The following is a 21,387-nucleotide window of genomic DNA, read 5'->3' as shown; positions in this document are numbered from 1 at the left end:
AGATGCTTGAGGACCTGGGACGACCGTGTCTGCGCCACCTGCTCGAGTACCTTCAGCACTGGGCTTGGAAAGCCAAGGACATCCCCCTCCCCAACCAGGGCCCCCAGTGAGGGGAGGGACCGAGGCAGGGGGTAATGAGTAACCAGACTGGAATGAATAGCCCTGAGATAAGAAGCCCAGGTGGGAGCCCTTATCTACAGTTCCGGGAACAGCCCCTGGCCCAGGTGCCTGGGACTGTAATCCCACAGAGCAACTTGGCACTTGTCCTGGTGACAAAAGGGCGCTAGCAGGCAGGACGAGTGGCTTTGAGGTGTTTGGAGCTCATCCCCCACTGGGCAGCCTCAGTTTCCTTGTCTGTATCATGAGGACACTAGGAGCATCAAAATAATGGAAAACACCACAGTTGGAAAGACTATAAAGGTGGATTCTTTTGTTGGTTCTGAGCCTTGGGGGATGAGGGCGGAGGATTAGGAACAGTAGGTGCGTGGCTGCTCCCACATGAAGAGCAGCTCTGGGTCAGGAGTCTGCCTGCAGGGCTGGATCCTGCTCTCTGGTGAGGTGCTGCCTCACTCTAGCTTGAAGGAGGAGACGAGGAAGTTCTGCACGCCCAGGTAGCTCAGGTGGCTGTGGCCCAGCCTGTTGGGAAAGGTCAACTGGTGCCCATCTGGCAGCTTCACCTTGAATTCATTGTTCTCGAAGGTCACGATGAGCTGCAGTGGGAGGGACGGCATCAGGGAGGCAGGAGGCACCCTGGAAATGGGCCAGGGCCATGCCTGGTGGCTCAAACAGTCCCAGCACATGTCTAGGCCAGGGTTCTCCCACCATCTGTGGCTCCCCCCTTGAGATCTGTTTTCAGGCCCCTTTCCCCTTTGACCTCACCTTGACTTCTGACCCTGGGCTGAAGCACATGTGATTGTCCCGTTGCTCCGCCCCCCAGCTGTTGCCATCACGTGAGTTGCAGACAATGATGGATTCACCAAAGCGTGGGTTGAAATGCAGGTTCAATTTATCTGTCCCCTGGCCCAAATTAATCACAAAGCTGCCAGAGAAGGAGTAAGAAGTGAGAATAAGGGGCCAGCCCTGGGTATAACAGCTTGGGTGGCAGCGTCTTGACCATAAAATTGGTAGAATCACTAAAGGTGGTGTTAATTGAGGTTTGTGCCTTAAAACAACGGAGGTGACAATTTGATTGGACTTGGCACTGGAGTATCACATTCCATTAGAGCACAGACTAAGGCTCCTGACAAATTAACTAACAGTGACATTTCCGGGAATGAAGGTGTCTATCCTTGGGGAAAACCGCTGTTCTTAACTATTTCTGAAGACCCATTAAGTGTGGCCAAAAATAGTTGTATGCCTAAGGTGGTGAGTTCCCTGTCATTAGAAGTATGCCATCAGTTGTGTGATTTTTTAGAAAGATCACAACAGGGACCTTGGTTAGACCTTCATGGTCCCTGAGAATGGGACATTCTGAGTCACGGGCTGTCTCCATTGGGAGGACTCAGGCCAGAGGTATCCCACATTTTTGCAAACTTGAGGGACCCAAGTAGGAGAAAGAGGTGATTTTTCTCTTGGCTCCTACTCGATGCTTCTGTTTGCCCCTCCCTAATCAAAATATGATTGAGGTCAGTCTCAAGAAATGCTGACCCTTGTCCTGCACACAGGACAGCCTAACGCTGACCTGTAGCCCCTGAGGTGAGAAAGGTCTCCGATTCCAATGGAGAGGATACAAACCAGACCACTAGGCGCCCCCTAGTGGGTGCCCCTGGTTTGGTGCTGGTTGTAGTCGCTAAGTCTGACTTTTGTGACATCATGGACTGTAGGGCTAGGCTCCCTGGTCAAGAATACTGGAGTGGGTTGCCATTTCCTTCTCCAGGGGATCTTCCCGACCCAGGGACTGAACCCTGGTCTCCTGCATCACATGTGGATTCTTTACCAACTGAGCTATCCCTGGTTTAATGCATGTGAAAGGCCAGTCCCTGGTCCTTCAGCAGTATCAAGAGGGTAGTGTCCCCAGGGGTTGGGGCCTTCAGTAGAGGCATCTGACTCGCAGAGGCCTGGGCAAAGACTTGGGGATTTCTCACTTGCCCCTTCTGTGTCTGTTGGGGCCAAGGAACTGAGCACATGGCGTCCCATGTGAATTCTGCAGGTCCCCGCACCTGGCCTCAGATGTGAAAGCAGCCCACGTGGAGCCAGCAAGGGCGAGGGAGGCGTGCGAGAGGGGTGAGAACATACAAAAGGCCCCCTGAACAGAGGTCACTCTCACTGTCCAACATCTCCCTAGGCTGCCTTGCCTGCCCCCACCTTCCCAGCCCATGCCAGGTCTGTGGCCGCCCCCTCCCCATCCTGCCCCACCCTCCCTCCCCCTGGCTCACCCATTAGCCCCGTCAGCGATCTTGCCCTTGATCTTCAGGCTTGACCCCATCTTCATGTCCATGTTCGCAATCTCAAATTTCCCCTGTGCCAACAGAGAAACATTCCACACAAATCAATCACACTCTTCTGCTGGTAAAGCCCACTCGCCAGAATCCTCCCATCCCAACCAGGCCCCAGGCCCCCCTCTCCCTCTCCCCACATGAGGCCTTGGAGCCAGGAAGGGAAAAAGCCAGAGAGTTCAGATCAAAGATTCCTGGAGCCTCCTCTTGCCCTTTTTGCTTTACTCTCTTCCACCCCAGCCTGAAGAATAGCTGGATCTGGAGACATAGGGCCCAGCTGAGGGAACCTCAGTTTGCCCATCTATAAAATGGGTAGAGTGACCCCTGCCAACCTCACTGTTCCCAAATGTGTTCAAGTGATAAGGCACAATGCCCTCGGCAAAATCCCACAAACAAGGGTACATTTATTTCTTACACAAACTTGGGAGTCAGTAAAATGACTGTATTAGGACTTCCCTAGTGGTCCAGTGGCTAAGACTCCACATTCCCAATGCAGGGGGCCCAGGTTCTATCCCTGATCAGGGAACTAGATCCCACATGCTGCAACTAAGAGTTCGAAAGCCCCAGCTAAAAGATTCCTTGTGCTGACACTAAGATCCCATGTACCGCCATTAAGACACATTGTAGACAAATCTTTTTTTCACTTTTTTAAAAAAGAAAATAACTGTATGACAGGCAAGTCTAAGACCATCCCAAACAGAGAATCTGTAAAACTCCATCAGTCACATGTCTGAAGATGTCCATCAAAGTCCTTCTCTAAATCGCACACTCCTCATCTGTAAAATGGGCTGGTTTGATTTATTCATTCAAACCCAGTTCCCAAGCACCCTTGTCACAGATGCTATCGGATGCCCTGAGGTTAACAGCACCTTCTTCACCCTGGTTCGGAGGATGAGACCTCCCATTTGTGAAGCCCCTCAAATAGGACTTGGCACAGACTAAAAGCAAATCGAGGGGCTGTGGTCATTAGGCTTACTTATTGCTATTGTGCTATCCTTCTGCTTCCTATTTTCCCACAGGACCTGGGCAGCGCCTGAATTTCTATGCTCTAGTTAGAAGGGAGGTTCTCAAAGCTGGGTTTTCAAACCTTATGATCCAATCCTGAGAAAATGTCCAGTTATCCATGATTGGAGGGTGTGAGGCTGGGCCAGACAGGATTCAGCAGCCACAAAAGACTTAGAACACTTAATGGAGGAACATATTTATATTATAGGATTTCTGTTCACTGATTTTTTTTTTTTTTTTCTGGAGGGAGCTCACTTCGGAAGCCTTGAAACAACTTGCGGGGACTGGAGTGCTTTGCTGAAAGTCAAGGGCACTGTCCATGAGGGGTAGATTAGGACTCCCCTGCTGGCAGCTGCCTCCTTTCCACGAAGGGGGAAGACAGTCCTTGGGTTCCTACACAGGTGTACGGTTGCCCATTTCTCTTGGTGGTGGTGGTTTAGTCACTCAGTCGTGTCTGACTCTTGTGACCCCACGGATTGTAGTCTGCCAGGCTCCTCTGTCCGTGGGATTCTCCAGGCAAGAATACTGGAGTGGGTTGCCATTCCCTTCTCCAGGGGATCTTCCCGACCCAGTGATGAAACCTGGGTCTTTTGCATCTCCTGCATCACAGGTGGATTCTTTATTGACTGAGCCAGCAGAGAAGCCCTCTCCTGGAGTCAGTACATTTTAAAAGGAGGCCTGGGGACATCCCTGGTGGTCCAGTGGTTAGGACTCTGTGCTTCCATGCAGGGGCACAGTGTCCATTCCTGGTCGGGGAACTAAGATTCTGCCTGCCGCAGGCCATGGCCAAAAATAAAATAAATAAAAGGAAGGCATGAAAGAGGCCATGCCAAGCCCAGGAGGGTGGAGCATCACGGCGCGTCGGACCCTACGATGCTTCAGAGCAGACTTTTCCAGGCTCAGCGCCCTGGACTTTCCAACTGAATCATTCTTTGTTGTGGGATTGTCCTGTGTGTGTAGGAGGTAGAGCCTCGGGCCGGGTCTCTAACCACCGGATGTCAGTAGCACCCTCCCCCCAAGTAGTGACAACCAAAAATGCCTCCAGATGTCCTCTGTGTGTTAGTCACTCACTCCTGTCTGACTCTGCGATCCCATGGACTGCAGCCCACCAGGCTCCTCTGTCCATGGGATTCTCCAGGCAAGGATACTGGAGTGGGGTGCCATTTCCCCCTCCAGGGGATCTTCCCAACCCAGGGATTGAACCCAGGTATCCTGCATGACAGGTGGATTCTTTACCGTCTGAGCCAGCAGGGAAGCCCAGATGTCCCCAGGGTAGGCGGCATTTCACTGCCTCTGAGAAAGTGGCGTTTAGAGGCCTAACCCCTCAGATGGGTGCTGAATGTAACACATGGATCACCAGCCAAACTGGATTAAAATCCTCCTTCAGCCTCTCTTAGAAGGACAGAGAGCAGCCCCCCTGGAGAAGTTATCCCGTCCCTCCCAGAGGAGCATGGGTGTCCTGCCAATGAGCAGCCCTTCATGGTGTGCACCCTGCAGCACCCACAGTCCCCACCAGGCGTCATGAGGAGTCTCCGGTGTCCTCCCTGGGATGGTCAGGGTGAGACTGAGGAGGAGAGAAGCACCCTCGCCGCCCCCATAGCTCCTGGAGGCTGCCTGGCTCAACCAGAAGAATCTGAGCCCCCAGAGCTGCTGCAGGGCAGAGGCGAGAGGACGGCCGGGCTCAGGGTCCATCTGGGCAAACAGGGGTCCCCATGAGAGAGGGGAGGCCTAGTAACCTGTCCCCCTCCGTAAGGCCTGGAGCACAGAGAGAGATGGGGCTGCAAAGCTGGGTGGAGGCAGGTGTCAGTGGTCAGGCCTCGAGTGACTAGGGGCCAACGGTGCCCCTTTCTGGACCCTGGTTCCCCCATCTTTTTTTTTTTTTAATATTTTGACCTCGCCTCATGGCATGTAGGATTTTAGTTCCCCGACCAGGGTTTGAACATGGGCCCCCTGCACTGGCAGAGCAGAGTTTTAACCCCTGGTCCACCACGGGCGCCCCCCTCCTCTCTCTTTAGTGTAAGAGATTTGGACTAGGAAGTCTCTGAAGAAGGAGGAAAGAAAGGGGAGGGTGAGATCAAGGGAAGGAGAAGTTGGGCACAAAGGCCCTCCCTGAGAGGCAGAGGGTGGGGAGGGCACCATGCTGTCCTCGCTGGACCGTCTAGTCACATCCACACCCACATCCCACCTGTGCTGACTCTCCCAGAAAACTATGCCCCCCTGGAGCCTGTGAATGGGACCTATTTGGAAACAGGACCAAGTTGAGATGAGGTCGTAGTGGTTTAGGGTGGACCTCAAACTCCATGTGACTGACATCCTTAGAAGAAGAGGAAATTTGGACCCCAGAAACACAGACACACAGAGAAGCTGTGTGAAGGCAGAGGCAGGAGTTGGAAGGAGACAGCTGCAAGCCCAGGAATACCGCAGATTGCCAGCAACGAATAGAAGCTGGAGAAGGCAAGAAAGAACCCTCCCCTAGAGCCTTCGGAGGGAGCAAATTCCCACCAACACCTGGATTTCAGACCTCAAGCCTCCAAAACTGTGAGAGACTGAATTTGTTACGGCAGCGGCAGGAAAGCAACACACCAGCCTCAGAAGATGCCGTCTGTAACCCAGTTCCCCAAATACAGGAGACAGGCTCAGAGAGGAGCAGTGATTTCTCCAAGGCCACACAGCAGGCTACAGCAGAGCAGAGTTTGGAATCAGAGAATTGGGGAGAAACCTTGAAGGAGATTGACTCCCTGCAATTTATAGATTTTGCTCTGGGGCAAGTGAACCTTCCAGTCTCAATTTCGTCATCTTTTAAAGCTCAGCAGGTGTTAGTAGTTATCATTGTTGCCGCGATTAATGTTACTGAGAGGAAATTCCCTGGCTGTTCAGAGGTTAGGACTCCAGTGCTTCCACTGCAGTGAGCCTAGGTTTGATCCCTGGTTGGGGAAATAAGATCCTGTAAGCCGAAAGAGATAGGCAAAAAATAAACAAATAAATTACTGATGAGAAAATCAGGCTGGAGGGGGAAAGAGACAGACTCAGAATGGTGGTGGGGGGAACAGAGTGAGCCTTGATGCTAAAGGACAGTGGAGGCGATCTGTCCAACTTCCTCCCTACACAGATAAGGAAACCGAGGCTGGAGGGGCAGCGATGCTTTTTCTCCAGCATCCACCCCATCCCCACTCAGGTAAAGATTCCAAGCCAGCGTTCTCACCGACATGGTAGCAGCTCCGGACAGCAGCTCTGGGTTGCTCCTGGAGGTCTGGGCTCAGGGTCTCACCTTGCAGTCCAGCTGATATCCTAGAATATTACACATTAACTCCCCCCCGGCCATAAATGGGGACTTTGGTCCTTCCTGCCAGGATGTCTCTCCACCCGCACCTCCTGGTACCCAGAAAAAACAGGCAGAAGGCTCATCGCTCCAGCCCAGCCTGCCCAGCCCAGAGCATCCTCCTGGCCTCTCTCCAGCTCAGCCTCCCTCCTCCTTCCTGAGCCCTAGTGGATGTGACCCCGGAAGAAACGCTGCACTGGGCGCCAGGAGCTGGCACAAACCATGTGAGCGTGGCAAGCCACCCAACAACCCTGAGCCCCACTTTCTCATCGTCAAACAGAGAGACTTGCTTTGTAAAAACCTCTATGCTTCTATGATGTCCAGATTCACTTTGAGAATCTTTTGTTTTCTCTCCTCACCCCATGCTTTTTCTGATTGTACAAGTAAGGTTTTTTGGGGGTTAAACATTTCTTTTGTACATCTAAGCTTTAAAAGCAATCCATGGTGGATTTAAAGAAAACACCTAGAAATATCTACAACAAACTAAATAAAGAAGGGAGTAGAGGGGCTGGAGGTGTGCTGTGGGTAATGGAATTTCAGTGCTTTGCTCTTTACTTCTACGCTTATATAACTGACATGCTTACCATATGCAATGGGAGGTATTAAATAAAAAGAAAAGCAGAGGGCTTCCTTGGTGGATCCATGGTAAAGAATCCGCCTGCCAAAGCAGGAGACGCAGGTTCGGTCCCTGGTCCAGGAAGATCCCACAGGCTGCTGAGCAACTAAGCCCGTGGGGCACAACTGTTAAGCCTGCGCTCTAAAACCCAGGAACCACCACTGCTGAGCCCTCATGCCACAAAATACTGAAGCCCACGCACCTAGAGCCTGTGTTCCACAGCAGGAGAAGCCACTGCAAGGAGAAGCCAGATCACAGCAACTGGAGAAGAGCCCCTGCTCGCTGCAGCTGGAGCAGAGCCGGTGCAGCAACGAAGGTCTAGCACAGTCAAAAAATTAAATAATTAATCAATTAATTTAGAAAGAAACAAAAACAGGGCTTCCCTGGTGGCTCAGCGGTAAAGAATCTACCTGCCAACGCAGGAGACACAGGTTCGATCCCTGATATGGGAAGATCCCATATGTCCCAGAGCAGCTAAGCCCGTGCACCACAACTATCGAGCCTGTGCTGTGGAGCCCATGTGCCACCATGACGAAGCCCCCGCTCCCTAGAGCCAGTGCTCCGCAACAAGAGAAGCCACGACGATGAGAAACCCATGCACCGCAACTTGGGAGTAGCCCCTGCTCGCCACAACTAGAGAAAAGCCTGTGCACCAGTGAGGACCTGGCACAACAGCTCCCCCCAAAAAATTAAGGAATGAATTTAAAAGTTATGTTGCAAATATACCACCTAAAATGTCTGTTAAAAAAAAGAAAAATAATCACCCATAATCCCAGCTCCAGGATAGAATCTGCTTACTTTATTGGCACGTTTCCTTCCATGTGGTTTTCAATGGATTTATATCATAGACGCCCCTCTATCTTACTCAATTGTTGATTCTGCTTCATCCGGCAAACTCCAAAGCCCATAAATCTATATTTCAGAATGATACCTTAGTGGCGGTGAAATAGTCTGCCTTTCAATGATTAAATTTATTCAACTAATTTCCTTCTGCTGAACACTTACATTAATTCTAAGTGTCTGTTATTAAAAATGCTGCTGCATTCAATTATTTGCACATAAAGTTTGGCACCATCATGAGAACTTATTTAAGGCGGATTCCCAGAAGCAGAATTTTTCTAGAGCCTTGGTTTGGCGAGCTGAAGGGTTTTCCATTAGAGCTGACGGTGGCCACTCTGGGTGGGGTGCTGGGGGACCAGCCTGCTGAAGGCCTTTCCGTGCCAGGAGCGGACAGGTGGCTTGCTGCCCAGCACTCACAGAAAACACCGCCTTCAGTTCCGCTCCCTCCCTCATCCCCACCCCTAGAGGAGAGTGATTTCCTCATTTTACCCATAAGGAAATTGATCCTTGATCCTTTCTTGATCTTTTTCCCATGGCCATTATAAAACTCAAGCAAGATAAGGATTTTGCAAGTGCTTTATCAACGGAAACTCTCTAATCAACAGAAACTACACCTTGCAGAGTTGACATTTTTATGATGATAGTAGTAATTCTAGCTCACTGTGGAAGGTTTTGGAAAGTGCACAAAGTAAAAAGAACTTAAAAGCTCACTTAGTTTAGAAGAACGCTTAAACACAGGGGATCATGACCACATTTATGAATTGTGCACTTTTCTGTGTCCCTGATAGCTCAGTTGGTAAAGAATCCTCCTGCAATACAGGAGACCCAGGTTCGATTCCTGGGTCAGGAAGGTCCACTGGAGAAGGGATAATCAGCTACCCACTCAAATATTCTTGGGCTTCCCTTGGTGCTCAGCTGGTAAAAAAAACCTGCCTGTAATGTGGGAGGCCTGGGTTCAATCCCTGGGTTGGGAAGATCCCCTGGAGAAGGGAAAGTCTATCCACTCCAGTATTCTGGCCTGGAGAATTTTTTCTGTGTGTATGTTTTACATCAATGAAATATTTAAAAAATACTAATAAGAAAGAGAAAAAAAAAATCACAGACACTTGAATCTCCAACACTGTTCTCTTAATAATGCCTAACTTCTGAAGGGTATTTTATACCCACCCCTCATCACAATAAACTCAATAAATTCTGAAGGTGATCTTTATTATGACCCCATTTTTCAGATGAGAACAAAGGTTCCCAGGCCTCACACAACCAACATGTAGCCGAACTTGCCTTTTCTACTAACCCATTCCTCAGATAACTGCCAAGGCAGTCACTTAGCAAAAAGAATATTTGACTTCCAGGAGGCATATGATCTTAAACCCTTTGTGTGGTGGCACCTTCTTTGGTGGCCCCCAGTGATCCCTACTCCTGGTATTCATACTCGTGTATAATTGGCTACCCTTGACTGTGGCTGGACCCAGTGACTCAATTTTAACTAATAGCATACAGAATTCTAGAAGAGAATACTAGTAGATTAGGTTACAAAAAGCCTACTTACAAAAAGAAAGGTTACAAAAAGATTGTGCTCTCTCACTCTCTCTCTCTTTCCCCTCTAGCTCTGGGAGAAGTGAGCCATGTAATCAGCAGTCCTATGGAGAAGCGCATGTGCCAGGGAACTGATGTCTCCAGCCAACCAGTGATGCAGGCCTGAGCCCCGCCGATACCCATGTGAGTGAACTTGGCAGTGGATCTTCTCCCCTTTGAGCCTGGGGATGGCTGGTGTTGCCAACACCTTGACTGAAGCCTTGTAAGAGACCCTGAGCTTTGCAAAAGGCACCCAGCTCAATCCTATCTGGTTTCCTGGCCCCAGGAGCTATAAGAAATGTCTTTCTTACTTTAGGCCCCTAGGTTTTGGTTAATTGGTTACACCACAATAGATAGCTAATACACTTTGCCAAGCTATTGTTATCAGAAGTTTGGTGGGAGAAATAATATTCATGAAAGTCTCCTGACTAAAGAAGCTGCAGTTTGCACATGTCCCTAGACCTTCTACTACCTTGGTCTTTTCAAAGAACCAGCTCTCATTTTTTTTTCCTTTATTATTTTCTGCTTTTATGCTAATTTTTATTGCTCTTTTTCTAACTTCCTGAGTTAAATGTTTAGTTCATTGACTTTGCATCTTTTCTTCTTATTAACTGGGGCTTCTGAGGTGGCATAGTGATAAAGAAGCCACCTGCCAATGCAGCTGACACAAGAGACATGGGTTTAATCCCTGTATCAGGAAGATCCCCTGGAGTAGGAAATGGCAACCCACTCCAGGATCCTCACCTGGAAAATTCAAAGGACAGAGGAGCCTGGTAGGCTACAGTCCATGGAGTTGCAAAAAATGTTACATGACTGAACACATATATTTCTCATTAATAAATATATTTAAGGCTATAAATTTTCCTCTGCCTACTACTTTGACCAATTCTCATAGGTTTTCAGAAGTTCTGCTCAGTACTCCAAATGTTGCCCTTAAATCAAACCAGATGATCAGAAAATTGTTCTCAGCACTTAGTACATCCTTAACAACAAGTATTTATTGACTGACTGAACAGCAAATGTCATCATCACCATTAGGGAAGAACTGGAACGTGAAACATCAATACTATGGGATTGGCTAAGTTTACAGTGCCCCCAAAATATAAACGAACTATTATGCAGTCATCAAAAATCACATTTTTTGGAAAAAAAAAAATCACATTTTTGGGAGACCTTTGATGGCTGTGGTTCCCTGCTCATGGTACAATGTGAAGGGAATAAAGCAGCTACAGAAGCGAGTTCCCAGGACTTTGTGATGGGACCTCACTGATTTGCTTGCATTGAATTGTACAGCAGCCCCCAGGCTGCACTGAGGGGCTGCAGTGAGGAGCAAGGCCCCCAGGAGGACAGGCTTGGCTGGCCACACAGGGTCTCCCCAAGGGACACAAGCACAAAGGGCTTGATTCAAATGCACGGGAGCAAGGGCCTCCATAGAAAAAGGTACAAAATAAAGCCAGGCCTTAAATGAGGCCAAGTCTCGTAGAGAGACAAGCTAGGGCACAGGAAATGACTACAAATAATTAATGACACCCCAATGGAAAGCTTCAGAAAGTCCCAGATTCCTGGGGCCAGGGAGGGTTCTTGAATGTCATTTTGAAGCCAGCACAGCACTAAATCTGAGTTCTAACCTGAGTTCAGTCTCCTCCTCTGTAAAATGAGAGCAATAATGTGGTGAGAATTAGGGAGATAAAGCCTGGCACTTCGTTAATAGTTAACAGAAAATATTTGTTGTTTTTATCAGGAGCCCGGTGCCCCACCTGTGTCAGCTGGAAAGGAGGCCGCTCGCTCCCATCTGGTGGCCGAGTCTGAGCCCCAGGCTTGTGAGGAAGTTCTCCTTGCAAATTCCCAGGGCCCCATCGTGACTTCTGTGAGCCTGAGGTGCAGATGTCCTCATGGGCCCCTGCCTCCATTAGAAAACATAGATGATGTATGTGCTAGTTGCTCAGTAGTGTCCAACTCTTTGCAGCCCTTTGGCTGTAGCCTGCCAGGTTTCCTTGTCCATGGGATTTCCCAGGCAAGAATACTGGAGTGGGTTGCCATTTCCTTCTCCAGGGGACCTTCCCCAGCCAGGGATTGAATCTGGGTCTCCTGCATTGCAGGCAGACTCTTTACCAACTGAGCTGCCAAGGAAGCCTCATATTATATATACACAGACATAATTACTACACATAGATATAATTCTAATTCATGTTTTAATATATAACGATCCATTTATTCAATGCAGCTATGAAACAGAATTATATCTATGTGTATATTTGTACTATATATGCACAGACATAATTACTACACGTATTTATAATTTCATGGCTGCATTGAATAAAAGGATTAATGTTATATATTGAAATATTTTCACCTACCTAAAAATTCACTTTTTTCTTCTGATTTTACATGATAGTAAAACATTTTGGTGGGCCCCTAGAGTGTCTGGGCCTGAGCCTCTGTGTCTGCTGCGCCTAAGGGAGAGTTTGGCCGGTGGCTTCCAGTAAGTATCACCCATCGGCCTCCTGCTGTTGGGGCACTTTGGTCCTGAGGTCTGTGGTATCTCTGCTCATCTCCTCTCCTGTCCTTCTCCTCCCAGAGAACAAACAAATCAACTCATCAATGATATCTCTCTGCAGCCCTCTCCTTGCTCGTTTCCTCCCTAGCATCCTCTTTCCCAGATAGGGAAAGGTGCACCAAGTGCGGACGTATGGTAAGCACTGAATTTTGGGCGTCAAATGGGACAATGATACATCCTAGCTCTGTCACCTACAAGCTGAGGAGCCACATCAAGTCACTTCAAACCTCAATTTCTTCACCTGTGAAAGGGAACTAATAATATCTTCTTCACAAGCTGATTATAAGTTGTTTTGCTTGTTTGTTTGTTTGGGTGAACCACATAGCATGGGGGAATCTTAGTTCCCTGACCAGGGATCAAACCCATGCCTTCTGCAGTGGAAGCGTGGGGGAATTCCCAATTGTGAGAATTTTAAAAGATCTTTTTAAATTAAAGAAGTGAACCTATATAGCATGTGGCATGCATATTAGATGCTAAATAATTAAATAAATAAGCAAATACCTGCCTTCCTTGCTTTGAGGGAGGATCCTAAATGGGCAGAGGTTTCACCTGAGACGATGACGCCAAGTATCCAGAGCAGTGGAGTCAGCAGAAGTGAAGTGAAGTTGCTCAGTCGTGTCTGAGGAGCAGCATCCAACAGCTTGGACCCAGGCTGGTGAGCATATCCCTTTCTGTGCCCCAGAGGACAGGGCTAGAAGGCAGTGTCTGTCCTCCCAGAGCCCAGGGAGCCCAAGACCAGAGCCTGGTGAGTGAGGAAGATGCTGAGACAGGCAGATGAACCATCTCAAGGAGCCAAATTATCACATCAGCAAGTTAGGGGCCCTGTTGCTACTGGAAACCCATGATTCGTGATTTCCAGTCTCTGTCCAGAGAAAACTCCCTCTTATTCCCACAGTTTGTTTCTTTTTTTTCCAGGTGGGTTAGTCTCAGGCACAGGGAAGTCTGTCTATAGCTTCACGTAACCTCTCTGGGCTTCAGCTCGTCCATTGGCAAAATGGGAACTGTAACTGTCACAGCTTATAGGGTAGATCTGAGCTTTAAGGGAGAATATGTGGAGTGTTAAGCACAGTGCTGACCTCTGTTCAGTGCTTAATACATAAATGTTTGCTGTTATAAAATATCATCAGGCCTGCTTGGCAGTCCCACCATGCTTCTCCGTCTCTGACCGGCTGACTGCTTGCTCTTCAAGGGACATCCACAGAGCTCTTACCTTGTCTGGTCCAGGGATCTTCCTTGTCTAACCTGATGGCCAGGTTCTGTGGCCTCACCCTGAGCCCCAGCTGCCGGGTACACCTGGCAGCACTCAGTGGACATCGTTCCAGGGCTGCCTAGGTCCACTGGAGCTCTTGGGTCATCCTCACCTTACCTGGAATTAGGGAGGGTCCTTGCGGGAGGAAGGGATGGGTCGCTGTCTCTTAGCTACCCCCCTGTTGTCTGCTCCTGCCCCCACAATCCTTTCACACTCACTGCAGTCTTGGTGAAATGGAAATAACAACGCCCCACTGTCCTGCTCAAAACCCTCCAGTGACTTCTCACACTTGGAACAAATCCAAAATCCCCTGTTGGCTGACCAAGTCCCCCTGATCTGGTCCCATCCACCTTGCAGCCTCATCTCATCCCAGCTGCTCCCTGGCCAGGCTGACCTGTGGATTCACCAAGCTCATTCCAGCCTCAACACTATGTCCTTGCTCTTCCCTCCACCTAGAACTCTTCCTCAGCTCTTGGCTGGACCTTTTCAGGTTGGCCTTAATTCAAAAGGTGGAGAGAAAGATGGATGGCTGGCTGGCGGAGTGAACGGAAGGATGACGAGGTGAGTAGGTGGTTGGCCGGGTGGGGAAGAGATGGATGGATGGATGGGTGGTTGAATGATGGAGCAACAGCTGGAACCACTCATCACAGAGCTCAGAAGGGGGTATTTTCAGGGGCTCCAATCCAGAGATGAATTGCCTCTTCACTTCCTCTTCCCTCTGCCCCTCCCAGGATGTTACCCCAGCCCTTTGGACTGGGGAGGCTCAGGGGCACACCCACCTATGCACATGGGGTACTGGGTTTATTTACTTAAGAGACCATGATGTCCTATAATGATGATATAAGAGACCATGATGTCCTACCTCTTATAAGTGGCAAGAGGAACATTTTTCCATAGAGAACATCTCTCTAGAAATGAAACAATACAGCAAGCTGTTTCTGTTACTTGGATGGTCCTCAAGTACCCTTCTGGGGGAAAGAAGACCCCAGCCCTGAGCCTGGTTGGTCCTCCCGGGTCCAGGACACCCCAATCTTCCTGTGAACAGTGGGGTCTCAGATGCCTTAATGGCCTGGTCACAGCTGATAAGGCAGATGCATGGGGTACGGAATTGACACCTGTATTACAACCCCCAGCTGAGAATTCCCACCGGCTCCCAGCTCCTGATCAGCATGTTAATTCTGTCCCAATAAAGCTATTTTAAAATCAAAGATTCCATAAGGTCCTAGAGTCCATAATGACAACTTATTTTCACTTATTTTCCTTTTAAGACTCCACTTGGAGTCTAGGTTCCAGCCATAGGGCACAGCCACGGTGTTTCCTTTTTTATTTTATTTTTTAATTTTAATTGGAGGATAATTAAATTTGGGAGGATAATTAACTCTGCAATATTGTGATGGTTTTGGACACGGTATTTTCTGAAGATTGTAGAAGAGGAAACTTCTCCCCAAGAGAGAGAAAGCATTTGCCTCCTCCTGCTGGCCACTAGGAGAATAGTCTAAATTAGGAAGAAAAATAGCTTGTCAACTGCTATAAACATTTATCTCAGAAAAGAAAGAGAAAACTTGACACATATGTGATTTAAAAAGCACTTCATAAAGTTCAAAAGGGTTTTACTGGGAAAAGCAAGTTCCTCATCCAATCCAGTCTCCACAGCCACTCAGAAGCAAATACCCTTCTTCTGCTTCCTTTCAGAGATACCCTACACACCACACAGGTAAAAGTGTGCTATACTTACCATCTTGTAGCTTGGTTTTATTCTCTTAATGTTTCTGGGAGATTGTTCCACATCAGTAAGACATTTTTGTCTTTCCAAAGGCTGTGTCTGACTAGTGTGAGATGCAATGGGAAACTGACCTGGGCATCCATTTAGTTTGAGCTTACTGGGTTACGGTTACAAGGTTCCCAGTCAACTTCTAGGATATTTAGATGATTGATAGTCTCCTAGTTAGGGAATGGTTCCCAGCAACACACCAATTACCCACACCCACTCACCATGCCGATTTACTTGGTGCCCTGACCTACAGGTGGAGGGACACAGGTCAGTCACTATGTCACCGTGACATAGGTCCCAGGCACCCGGCAGGGGAAGATGTGAGCAGTGGAGGAGAACCAAGATCCGCGTTGTATAGAGCCAGCAGCTCGACTATGGAAAACTCTCCAATCCTCAGACGTGTAAAATTACATGTGGAAGATTTAAATCCCACTGATCTAGTTACAGCAGATGTCCATGCCATTGGGGATACAATCAATGACACAGCATACTTAATTACAAATGCGTCATATGCTATTTTCTGTTTTTGGAGGGTGTTGGGGATCACATGCAATAGAACTGACCAGACACCTCTGTTGCAGGACACCAGCTCCCAACAGTACTGAAATAGCAAGCACATCTGTGTATAACTTTGAACATTTCATATATCACGACACATGGGGTTCTATCTCACATACAACACGTTTTGTTCTGACAAAATCTGCCATTCCTGGTGAAACAATATAGAAAATTTGTCTTTCGCAGATCTGACAAAATTAAACATTTCAGGTTTACATGACATCGCCAATAACAGATTGTGAAGCTGAGAAAAACTTTTCCAAAATAACAAAATAAAAAAGATTTTTGATCAAACCTGCTAGAAGGCTGACTTTTCTTTCTCCTTATAGAAAAGAATAGAAGAAAGTCACTGCTGTTTGAAAATCATGCAGCCTAAAATTACCTTAAAAATTACAAATAAAGGTATTAAAGTGACATGTCAGGTAGTTAAGTAAAAATTTCTTGTTGTCCTGACTTTATGATTATGGTACTTGTCAGATTTTGAAGTTTGTAATTTATAGGAATTCATTTTCTAACACTAAATAAATACCCGATTTTGCCTACAAAATTTTACACATATATTTTTAAGAAGTCCCCCAATTTTACCAACTGCAGCCTCTGCAAAACTTGAGTTCACTTGGTTGTGGTGTTAAGCACATTTCTTACATTGTATCTCTGTCCCCTTTCCCCAAATAAAAAAGGTTGAAAAGCTCTGGACTTGATATGTTATCTCGAAGCTTTCTTCCAGCTCTGGAATTTTCTAAATCAGTGGGAAGTATATCCAGTTCCCTCCCCCCAGCAGCTGCAACTCTGACAGAAAGACAAGGAACTCCTTTCTTGGAGTTTATCCACGTCTTTCCTGCTGTACTTGGAGTCCTTGTCCCCTGAGGCAGGGAGTCAAAATGCCAGAGGGCAAAGCTCCAAGGGAGAGAGAAGGGCAGACAGAAAGACTGAAGCTATAAGCTTTGGGGAAAAGGGAGAATAGAGGTGTAGGACCAAAATTCTAAATCTAGGGAACAGAATTGAGGGACTCTCCCAATATGACAATAGCGGTCACCACTCGGAACTTTCTTCCGCATTTATTGAGTGCACGTATATGCTATGTAGTCTTCCCAGGTGGCAATAGCTGTAAAGAACCCGCCTGCCAATGCAGGAGACCTAAGAGACGCGGGTTCGATCCCGGGGTCGGGAAGATCCTCTGGAGGAGGAAATGGCAACCCACTCCAGTATTCTTGCCTGGAGAATTCTTAATGACAGAGGAGCTTGATGGGTTACCGTCCGTGGGGTCACAGAGTCAGACAGGACTGAACGACTAACACAGATCAGTTTACTAGAATGCAAGTGCCATAAGGGCGGCGCCTGCCCCTGTTATTCGCCTCTGTATTCCCTGACTCAGGACTTGGCACAAGGTGGGAGCTCAATAATTGCTTCCATGTGTAACCTCTACCTCAAGGCTGCGCTCCAAGCCGCGTCTCAGAACTCAAGAATGAATGGTACGCATCTGTCCGTCAATCAATTAACGCAGGGCAATATTTGCATATTGCTTCCCTATTGGTGAAATCCACGGTCCCTAGTTTCCTTCCAGCCAGTAGAGGGAGGGTCATAATATCCGCCTCTGTGGCCACAGTTCAGTTGCGACCCCATACGCCAGGCTTCCCTGTCCATCGCCAACTCCCAGAGTTTACTCAAACTCATGTCCATTGAGCCGGTGATGCCATCCAGCCATCTCGTCCTCTGTTGTCCCCTTCTCCTCCCGCCTTCAATCTTTCCCAGCATCAGGGTCTTTTCAAATGAGTCAGTTCTTCGCATCAGGTGGCCAAAGTATTGGAGTTTCAGCTTCAGCATCAGTTCTTCCAATAAATATTCAGTACTGATTTCCTTTAGGATGGACTGGTTGGATCTCTTTGCAGTGCAAGGGACTCTCAAGAGTCTTCTCCAACACCACAGTTCAAAAGCATCCATTCTTCGGCGCTCAGCTTTCTTTATAGTCCAACTCTCATCCATACATTACTACTGGAAAAAACATAGCTTTGACTAGACAGACCTTTGTTGGCAAAGTAATGTTTCTGCTTTTTAATATGCTGTCTAGGTTGGTCACAACTTTTCTTCCAAGGAGTAAACATCTTTTAATTTCATGGCTGCAATCAACATCTTTGGCCACCTCATGAGAAGAGTTGACTCATTGGAAAAGAGTCTGATGCTGGGAGGGATTGGGGGCAGGAGGAGAAAGGGACGACCGAGTCTGAGATGGCTGGATGGCATCACGGACTTGATGGACATGAGTCTGAGTGAACTCCGGGAGATGGTGATGAACAGGGAGGCCTGGCGTGCTGCAATTCATGGGGTCGCAAAGTGTCGGACACGACTGAGCGACTGAACTGAATCAACATCTGCAGTGGTTTTGGAGCCCCCCAAAATAAAGTCAGCCACTGTTTCCACTGTTTCCCCATCTATCTGCCATAAAGTGATGGGACCAGATGCCATGATCTTCCTTTTCTGAATGTTGAGCTTTAAGCCAACTTTTTTACTCTCCTCTTTCACTTTTAGCAAGAGGCTTTTTAATTCCTCTTCACTTTCTGCCATAAGGGTGGTGTCATCTGCGTATCTGAGGTTATTGATATTCCTCCCGGCAATCTTGATTTCAGCTTGTGCTTCTTCCAGCCCAGTGTTTCTCATGATGTACTCTGCATATAAGTTAAATAAGCAGGGTGACAATATACAGCCTTGACGTACTCCTTTTCCTATTTGGAACCAGTCTTTTGTTCCACGTCTAGTTCTAACTGTTGCTTCCTGACCTGCATACAGATTTCTCAAGAGGTAGGTCAGGTGGTCTGGTATTCCCATCTCTTTCAAAATTTTCCACAGTTTGTTGTGGTCCACACAGTCAAAGGCTTTAGCATAGTCAGTAAAGCAGAAGTAGATGTTTTTCTGGAACTCTCTTGCTTTTTCGATGATCCAGTGGATGTTGGCAATTTGATCTCTGGTTCCTCTGCCTTTTCTAAATCCAGCTTGGACATCTGGAAGTTCATGGTTCACATACTGTTGAAGCCTGGCTTGGAGAATTTTGAGCATTACTTTACTAGTGTGTGGGATGAGTGCAATTGTGTGGTAGTTTGAACATTCTTTGGCATTGCCTTTCTTTGGGATTAGAATGAAAACTGACCTTTTCCAGTCCTGTGGCCACTGTTGAGTTTTCCAAATTTGCTGGCATACTGAGTGCAGCACTTTCACAGCATCATCTTTTACGATTTGAAATAGCTCAACCGGAATTCCATCACTTCCATGAGCTTTGTTTGTAGTGATGCTTTCTAGGGCCCACTTGACTTCACACTCCAGGATGTCTGGCTCTAGGCTGATGATCACACCATTGTGATTATCTGGGTTGTGAAGATCTTTTTTGTATAGTTCTGTGTATTCTTGCCACCTCTTCTTAATATCTTCTGCTTCTGTTAGGTCTATACCATTTCTGTCCTTTATTGTGCCCATATATGCCTGAAATTTTCCCAAGTTATCTCTAATTTTCTTGAAGAGATATCTAGACTTTCCCATTCTATTTTTTTCCTCTATTTCTTTGCATTGATCACTGAGGAAGGCTTCTTATCTCTCCTTGCTATTCTTTGGAACTCTGCATTCAAATGGGAATATCTTCTCTCCTTTGCCTTTCACTTCTCTTCTATTCACAGCTATTTTTAAGGCCTCCTCAGACAACCATTTTGCTTTATTGCATTTCTTTTCCTTGGGTATGATCCTGATCCTTGCCTCCTGTACAATGTCTTAAACCTCCGTCCATAGTTCTTCAGGCACTCTATCAGATCTAATGCCTTGAATCTATTTGTCACTTCTACTGCATAATCGTAAGGGATTTGATTTAGGTCATACCTGAATGGTCTAGTGGTTTTCCCTACTTTCTTCAATGTAAGTCTGAATTTGGCAATAAAGAGTTCATGATCTGAGCCACAGTCAGCTCCCGGTCTTGTTTTTGCTGAATGTATAGAACTTCTCCATCTTTGGCTGCAAAGAATATAATCAATCTTATTTTGGTATTGACCACCTGGTGATGTCCATGTGTAGAGTCTTCTCTTGTGTTGTTGGAAGAGGGTGTTTACTCTGACCAGTGTGTTCTCTTGGCAAAACTCTATTAGCCTTTGCTCTGCTTCATTCTGTACTCCAAGGCCAAATTTGCCTATTATTCCAGGTATTTCTTGACTTCTTACTTTTGCATTCCAGTCCACTATAATGAGAAGGATATCTTTTCATTACTGGTTGGGGCATAGACTTGCCTTAGAAATGAATAGAGATCATTCTGTTGTTTTTGAGATTGCATCCAAGTACTGCATTTCAGACTCTTTTGTTGACTATGATGGCTACTCCATTTCTTCGAAGGGATTCTTGCCCACAGTAGTAAATATAATGGTCATTTGAGTTAAATTCACCCATTCCACACCCTCCTGTAAAAACCAGTTCTTCCTACCTGCTGGTAAAGGGTATGGGTTTAGAGGGATGGGAGCGGGGATGGAGCTACTCAGACTTTCAGTCCCCAGTCCCTTATTCTCCATACTTGTTGGCACACAACTCAGTCACACAGCAAGTGTGACCCTACCTGGTATATCTGAGCTCTGAGCTGGGAGAGGCTGATGTTACCGAGAGCTGGGGCAGGGGGCTGTAGTCTCACTAAGTTGCAGCTGATCGTCCACACTGCAAAGTCAGACCATCGGGATGGGTCTGTGTTACCCTAGAAGGGCACATCTTGGATCTAAGGTCCTTGAGGAACCAGAGCGGGCAAAGGGGGTTCAGGGAACAGGGGGTGAACTGAGCATATGATAAGGCTAAGTTTGGAGTGCAGATTCCTGGGCCACACACCCAGAGTCCTACTTAAACTGCCCAGGAGCCTGAACTCTGCATTAGCTCCTCAGGGGATTTTGACACAGGTAGTTACCTCAGGGAAAACAACACTTGGGTTAGTTATAGCTGCTTCATAGACAACTCAGGTCTACTTGTCCATCCACTCCTAGGGGTTCCCCAAGTCACTCAGAGGAACACATTTGCAAACGGGCGAAGATGAGGACAGCTGCCAAAGGCCCAGTTCCTGCATTTCCTGTTTCCTGTGTTGGTCCTCCTTCCTTTCACCATCCTCAGATCCTTCCTTCCACACCTTCTATGCTGACTCCCCCTCCCCCAAGTCTGGGCCCAGCCCTTACCTTCACAGTCACTTCCTGTCTCCCTCGCCAATCTTTGCTCTCCGGGACTTAGTGAGGCAAGCCTAGAGCCTTCATTAAAGGTAGGATCTGTTTTCCCTCACACACACAACACAGCACACACTCCCTGGGCAATGTAGAGCACATTCCTGCACCCTTCCATCCATAAAGCTTACAAATAATAGTTTCAACTCATTCACTTATTCAATGGGTGTTGATTGAACACCTATGTGTCAGCTACTCTTTCAAGCCTTGAGGATACACGGGTGAACCACATAGCTGAGATTC

General features: G+C 47.4%; 1 protein-coding gene across 4 annotated transcripts; it reads right to left on the bottom strand.

The window, feature by feature from the left end:
- Positions 1-403: 403 nt before the first annotated feature.
- On the bottom strand, positions 404-21,217 carry LGALS2 (galectin 2). 4 transcript variants are annotated; one of them, XM_040233622.1, is made up of 5 exons: positions 21,103-21,216; positions 6,643-6,728; positions 2,376-2,458; positions 880-1,039; positions 404-710 (listed from the first exon to the last, which is right to left on the bottom strand). In XM_040233622.1, the coding sequence occupies exons 2-5, from the start codon at positions 6,646-6,648 to the stop codon at positions 567-569; spliced, it is 393 nt and encodes a 130-aa protein (XP_040089556.1). In that variant the 5' UTR covers positions 6,649-6,728; positions 21,103-21,216; the 3' UTR covers positions 404-566. The 4 variants fall into 4 exon arrangements, with proteins under 4 accessions (XP_040089556.1, XP_040089558.1, XP_040089557.1 ...); XM_040233624.1 differs by lacking the exon at positions 6,643-6,728 and having other exon boundaries at positions 21,103-21,217; XM_040233623.1 differs by lacking the exon at positions 21,103-21,216 and having other exon boundaries at positions 404-636; positions 6,643-6,784.
- Between the last annotated feature and the right edge of the window lie 170 nt (positions 21,218-21,387).

The sequence above is a fragment of the Oryx dammah genome, unplaced genomic scaffold (assembly GCF_014754425.2).
Source record: "Oryx dammah isolate SB20612 unplaced genomic scaffold, SCBI_Odam_1.1 HiC_scaffold_29, whole genome shotgun sequence".
Taxonomy (NCBI): Eukaryota; Metazoa; Chordata; class Mammalia; order Artiodactyla; family Bovidae; genus Oryx; species Oryx dammah.
This window is presented reverse-complemented; position numbering and strand designations above follow the sequence as displayed.

Excerpts from the sequence above, each read along its gene's own strand:
- LGALS2 (XM_040233622.1), bottom strand. Across the intron at positions 1,040-2,375 it reads ATCGCTGACGGGGCTAATGG|CTTTGTGATTAATTTGGGCC; the intron begins GTGAGCCAGGGG and ends CTTCTCTGGCAG. Across the intron at positions 711-879 it reads GCCCAGGGTCAGAAGTCAAG|CTCATCGTGACCTTCGAGAA; the intron begins GTGAGGTCAAAG and ends CTCCCACTGCAG.